General features: G+C 36.8%; 1 protein-coding gene across 1 annotated transcript; it reads right to left on the minus strand.

Moving 5' to 3' along the window:
• Nucleotides 1-1,121: 1,121 nt before the first annotated feature.
• Nucleotides 1,122-6,585, minus strand: cyp19a1a (cytochrome P450, family 19, subfamily A, polypeptide 1a; the record flags this gene model as incomplete). Its single annotated transcript, XM_083900636.1, has 9 exons — nt 1,122-1,388; nt 1,484-1,725; nt 3,066-3,228; nt 3,944-4,055; nt 4,174-4,288; nt 4,860-5,024; nt 5,500-5,646; nt 6,160-6,318; nt 6,390-6,585. 9 exons carry the CDS (start codon nt 6,583-6,585, stop codon nt 1,122-1,124), a joined length of 1,566 nt encoding a protein of 521 aa, XP_083756762.1.
• Nucleotides 6,586-7,299: the final 714 nt, after the last annotated feature.

Raw genomic sequence — 7,299 nt, forward strand, 5'->3', positions numbered from 1 at the left:
ATTTTGGACGACATACTATACTATGACGTTTTTGACCAATTTTGGACGACATACTATACTATGACATTTTTGACCATTTTTGGACGACATACTATACTATGATGTTTTTGACCAATTTTGAACAACATACTATACTACGATGTTTTTGACCATTTTTGGACAACATACTATACTATGACATTTTTTACCATTTTTGGACGACATACTATACTATGATGTTTTTGACCAATTTTGGACGACATACTATACTATGATGTTTTTGACCATTTTTGGACAACATACAATATTATGACGTTTTTGACCATTTTTGGACGACATACTATACTATGACGTTTTTGACCATTTTTGGACAACATACTATACTATGACGTTTTTGACCAATTTTGGACGACATACTATACTATGACATTTTTTACCATTTTTGGACGACATACTATACTATGATGTTTTTGACCAATTTTGGACGACATACTATACTATGACGTTTTTGACCATTTTTGGACGACATACTATACTATGATGTTTTTGACCAATTTTTGAACAACATACAATACTATGACATTTTTTACCATTTTTGGACGACATGCTATACTATGACGTTTTTGACCATTTTTGGAGGATATACTATACTATGACGTTTTTGACCGTATAGTAATATGTTTTTGTAAAATGTTGGACCACATAGTATAATGCGACGTTTTTTTGTAAAATTTTGGAACAAGTGTCTTTTTTCCTTTTTTTTTCCAATTTTGGACCACATAGTATATAGTATGTCATTTTTGTAAGTTTTGGACCAAAAATATTTTTTCAAAAAAATTGTCAAATATTGGACGACATAGTATAGTCTGTATTAAATATATATATAATATACTATATATTAAATAAATATATAGTAAACCAACTATCCAATCCACCCAAAAGACAACAACACACAATACTGGAACAATAATTTATTTAGAGTATAAATGAAAACCTTTAACACAGTGTATGATGCTCTGGCTGTCGTGAAAACATAGTTTTGTACATTTATGAGATAACATAATAATATTATAATAACACTCATGTATATACTGTATGTACAGTGTATGTATGCTAAAACATCAGCATATTCAGCTACAGGATCAGTGTTTCAGGAGAGATTTCCAACTCCCTCTCTGTCTGGGCAAGAATCTCATACCCAGATGATGAGACTCCTGCAGATGCTCGACGGGCTGCTGTGACAGGTTGTTGGTCTGCGGGAGAGAGTCCAGGGACAAGCCCTCGTGGAGACACACTGAGAACCGGGAGAGCAATGTCACCAGGACAGATTTCATCATCACCATGGAGATGTGTTTGCCAACGCAGGAACGAGGGCCTGAGCCGAACGGCTGGAAGTGACGACGAGGAATCTGGAGGAGGAAGAAAAAGAAGACTGTGTAAAAACTTTGTAGTTTTTTTTTTATGAATTGAAAGACTTATTTAGTTTATTCAATTATTCTCTTACATTTTTCTCAAAGTTTTCCAGGCTGAATTCATTTGGTCTGCAGAATAAATCCGTGCGGTGCATGCGGCCCGTGTTGAGGATGATGTTGGTGCCCTTCGGTACCTGGTAGCCGTCGATGATGTCGTCGTTCAGGGCTCGACGCATGGTGATGTCCACCACAGGGTGGAAGCGCAGGCATTCGTTGATGAAGCTCTCGAGCACCTGCAGCTTGGGAAGATCTCCGTTCTGCAGCTGTCGCTCACCTGTAAGGGAGACAATGGTGGTTAAGTGTTTAATGCCATAATTAAACTTAATGAAACTTATACTGCTTTATTAACCTGGTTCAGCAAGACGTTGAATAACATTTTACACATTTAAAAAAAAACAAAAAAAAAACAAGTAATGTATGTTCTTTCTGTCATTCGGAAATAGAAACTAAATAAAATACTAAATACTAAACTAAATAAATAAATAAAAGCACAACATTAAAATCAACACTAAAGTTAAAATTGTCATCAAAATCATGAGATAAAATATATAAAAGTGGATTTAAAAGGCAATAATGAATTGATTGCTAAGATAATTATTTGAGAGTAAAGATGGGGAAAAAAACAGGAATATCTGTTGATTAATTCTACGATTACAAAGTCCCCTCCCATCTTTATTGCTTTAAAAAAATTATAATAATAATTCAGTTATTACTGTAAACCACAAAGAGATTTACGAATCTCCAAAACAAATCTGCAAAAAACTGCTAAATTACAAGCAATATTATAAAGTAAGAGACACGAAGATAAAATGACCATTTCATGTTCTAGTAGAAGACCGTTATTATGTATTTATAGCCAAAATAATATGTGATAAAAATTAGAAAATGGAGAAGTAGTATTATATAAGTTATTCTTCTTCTTACTCCTTTTCGGACATGTTAAAATGTATTTTGTTGCTTTATTTTGTATGTTTATTTTTATTATTATTTTTTGTTGTTGTTGTTTCTTTTATTTTTTATTTTAATTTCTTCTTCCGTTGTTGTTATTGTTCACATGTTTGAAATAAACTAAACTGAACTGAACTATATATGCATGCAATTTAGTCTTCATTTTTATTTAACAACAATTTAAACATTTTTGAAGGATGCAGCTTTTAGTTCTGTGTAGAAAGGAAGAACAGAGAGGTTGTTTAGTGCTTTTTACTGTAACCTCCACTGATTTAAAGGTCCAGTATTTCATATTGAGGAGGCTTTTATTTTCAGGAATTTAGTATAGTACACTTAATTATGTTTATATAAATGTATAATCACTGTCAAATAAAAATGGTCTGGTTTTTGTAGCCTTAGAATAAGTTATTCTTAGCTTATAAGTTCTCTGATGAACTAGGAAAAGGGAGGAGTGAGTGGAGGAGACGTCCTCCGTTTATTACTCACTGGACCTGTATTTTGAGTATTTTGAGTATATTTTTAAAGAATCTACAATATTACAACCTTCTGTACTCATAAAAAGGCCCCTTATGTTGGTCATCTCTTCTAAAATTATTAAATCTAATTATTTAAAACTTAGTCCGTATCAGATATAGTTGATAGATATTATGTTTTCAGTTTTCTCACCGACAACAGTGTCGATCTCTCGCAGCAGCTGCAGCTCCACGTCCGGATGCTGTTTGAGGAGCAGCAGCATGAAGAAGACACTGATGGACATGGTGTCAGGAGCCGCAATCACCATCTCCAGCACACACTGTGTCACATTCTCAGCTGACAGCTCACCGTGGTTCTTGGGAAAAAAAAGGCACAAGCACAGATAAAGTGTGGATAAGTCGGAAGGAAATTGGAAGAGGAAGTTACAGGAAACTACTTCCTGTTATGGATCAACTACTGCCGGGGTGGGAGGTCATGTCTTGAGACCTTTTGACAACTTTGATGTGTCGCCAAATTCAAAATGGCAGACTTCTTTTTGAGTTTATGGTCCCAATGGTCTGAATGGGAATCGGTATTGTCAGTATTATCGATATCGGTCCAATACTGGTCAAAGTCACTGGATCGGATATCGGACAGATAAAATTGTAAAATACGATACAATCCAAAAATCCTATACTGTATATCGCATGCTTCACTATGCACAGGCTGTAAAAATGAAAATTAAATGTAAATGTTGTGGGTCTGTTTATTTATTCTTTTTGGGAGAACAATATTTATTACACAGTTGGATAATTATGTATTTGAAATGACTCAGCACAAATGTGTAGCTTCATATGTTCATAAATGGTCTAAAATAACTATATCGGACTAATATCGGTATCGCTAGATACTTAAGTTTGTGATATCGGTACAAAAAAGTGGTATTGTCCCATCATTTCATAAAATGTTTTGCTTGAGTTCTGATTTCCGTGCCAATTTTCGTCCGTTTTCACCAACGTTTAGAACCTCACAAATGTAGAAGAATGGAAATAATAATAATTCAATGAATTCAATTTGATTCTCACTCTTACCTGTGCAAATATGAGCTCTGTGGTGAAGTTGATGTTGTCCAGTTTCTCTGCCTGATCCACTTCTCTCCTCTTCTGTTCCACCAGATCCTCTATGGCATCGTACAGCTGCTGCCTGTGAGAAAACAAACACGAACTGCATTGGTTTTTTTGGGGAGGTAAAAGAATAAAAAAATAAAAAAATGCTGGGCTTGTGTATATGAAGAAACATGATGAGGTGAAAGGAGACTCACACTGCTCTCTTGTTCCTCTGGTGAATCCAGTCAAACTTGAAGTAAATGTCTGGTTTGATGAGCACAGTCTGCCACGTGTCAAAATACCTCTGAATCTTCAGCAGCAGCTCTTTCTCTGCACACACACAGTTTACAGATGCATCAACATATGCAACACCAGAGTAAAATAATGTGGCCCCGAAGCAGAATTTGCTTTAGTTATGATGAATATGTGTTCCCAAATGCATCTAAACATATGTTGATTTCTTGTATATAATATATAATATAATATGTATTTTGTTAAAATGTTTTGGGGTTTTTTCCCCTACAAGCTTAGTTTACTTATGCTAAACAGCCAATCACAGGGCAGTAATGCATTTAAACATGTAGACGTGGTCAAGCTTACTCTGCTGAAGTTCAAAGTCTCAGTTTTTCAGAGACAAATCATCTACTGGGAATGTTAAGCAAAAACCATCTCTAGAGTTTACAGAGAATGGTCAAAAAAAAAAGAGGTAAATATCCAAAATGCATTGTTGAGGCTGAAGGTCAGAGGAGAATGACCTCACTCACACGTCATGTGTCGCAAATAAACTAAACTCCAGCAAATAAACTAAATCTCACACAGTTCCCACATGTGCTGAGGTCATCGTCGAGCAGATGTTTCAGTCAAAGCCTAAAGACTAAAGTACACACAAGTGTCTGCTCACCGTCGATAGGAACATCCAGGAAGAGTCTGTTGGAGATGTCGACCACGGTGCAGCGCAGCAAACTGAGCACGTCCACGTGACCCAGACTGTCCAGGTCGTCCAGGTGAGTCTGTGTGGACGAGACACAAACGTCCACTGTCCTCTGCAGACCTGGACCTGTGAGAGCTGACACACACACACACACACACACACACACACACACACACACACACACACACACACACACACACACACACACACACACACACACACGACCAACAAAATATGTTTAAAATCAATGAATAATGGACTATAACAGATCTAAATGAGGTTAAAGTTACACCAAAAAAAAATACTTAAACTGGGAAAACTTGAATTTAGTTCAGTCAAACTGTAAGTTATATAAAGACATTATTGTTGCTTTAAAAATACAATAATTAAACTCAACTTGATAAAACACATTCTTCAAACACTAAATGTTAAGTTGTTCAACTCAACTAATTATAATTTGCTTTCACATTACCTCATATTTAAGTGATCATTTCAATTAAATTCATTAACATTTAAAGTCTACATATAGAGTACGGTCATATTATACAAAATGGAAATCACAGAACTGAATGAGGGAATATTACAGTATATTTTACAGAAATGTTGTTACCTTTGGTGAAATAGAAGCGAATCTTCTTCCACAGAGTCATGTTGTTGTTGAAAATGATGCCTCTCTCGTTCATGCCGATGCAGCTCAGTCCCTGCTCGCTCCCAAAACGTGACGAGTAAAGTCCATTCTTCAGAACATGGTGCACCGCTGATGGTCTTGTTGTAAAAAAAAAAATACAAACGAAAATGGTTTGAAATCTGTTTGACGGCTTCCTTTCTGAGAATTTTTGTTGTTAAGTTAAGATCTAAAGCTCAAAACAAGCTGGTGGAATTAAAAACAGACATGAAGTGAGCTCCTGCAGTGAGTGACAGAGATGGTACAGCTCTGTAACACACTCCTAGAGACTGTCTGCATGAGGAAGAAACTATTATTCGTGGGTGCTTTTTCAGCCAAGGAGTAAAATCATCAAAACTTGGTCCTTATTCCAATTGTCTGCTGTCTCCTTGCTTTACTAATATACCTATTATCCTCCCACCTTTCAATAAGTTGTGATTTAAGATGCATCATTCTGTGTGCAGAGTGGGAATGTCACATTCTAAACACTTCTACACTGAGAAACACACAGAGAAAGAAACACTTTGTGGGCTTAATCAACACTCTATCAACTCATTTTACAGTGGTTTAAATGAAATAGACCATTCACTAATATTTAAAAGTTACCAGCCAACCTGCTGATTACGAGCGTCTCCTCTCCGTTTATCCACACTCTGACGATGTCTCCATATTTGTCATTGTAGTAGTTGCTGGCTGTGCCGATACCAGTCCACAGGTATCTCACATATGACAGAAGTGGCCCCAAACCCAGGCAGAAAGAAGGACCTATTGTGGGAAATGACAGTCAGTATAAATCGGCACTCAAAAAAATCAAATCTGTGCTGATCCTACAGTACCTGGGACGGTTCTCTTCTCTGTGTGGCTCCAGGCAGCCAGCAGGAGACACACGAGCAGCAGTAAGGTTCTGGTCGCCATAGCGATGCCTGGTAATCCTGCTGCAGTGGCATTGGTCGACATGGAGACCAGGTCCGTCGCCATGGCGTCCAAACCTACTGGAGTCATCGCTAGGTCACAAGCAGGCATCAGATCCATGAGAAGACAGATTTTTAACAAAACAAAAAGTCGCCGCGCGACCGCACAAACCCAGCGACTGGTCCAAAGTGATGGAGGCTACCCTCAACAAGAAGATCCTTCTCTTTATAAGCAGTCAGAGCTGGTGAGCAGCCAGGTCATGGCGAAAGCAAAAGTCACAACACAGGAGGGAAATGGTAAACAATTCACATCTAACCTTGAGGAGTTTGGGTTTGATCCAGCGCCCTTGAGGCAACAGGACTTTGCTCCACACGGACGTGCTGTGATGCACGGAGCGTATTTGACATTTTGATGAGGTGAAGCACACTTTTACTACTCCTTTGAACATCAGACACATCTGGTGGAAGCACCTACACGGTCTCTGATAATGAAACTATTTATGTCATCGTCATCTGCAAAATGACTTTTTTATTTTAGATCAACATTCATAGATCAGGTTTATTTTGAACACAGAAAAACAAAAGAAACAAAGACAAAAGAAAGCCATAATAAAAATCTATCTATCTATCTATCTATCTATCTATCTATCTATCTATCTATCTATCTATCTATCTATCTATCTATCTATCTATCTATCTATCTATCTATCTATCTATCTATCTATCTATCTATCTATCTGTCTTTGCACTTTTAAACAATTTGTTACAGGTTGCATTTTTCACCTTGAATCCATCTTTGCGTATGAAAAGTGCTTCATCAATAAACTTGTCTTTC

Source organism: Microchirus variegatus (genome assembly GCF_963457635.1).
Source record: "Microchirus variegatus genome assembly, chromosome: 14".
In the NCBI taxonomy this organism is placed as follows: domain Eukaryota; kingdom Metazoa; phylum Chordata; class Actinopteri; order Pleuronectiformes; family Soleidae; genus Microchirus; species Microchirus variegatus.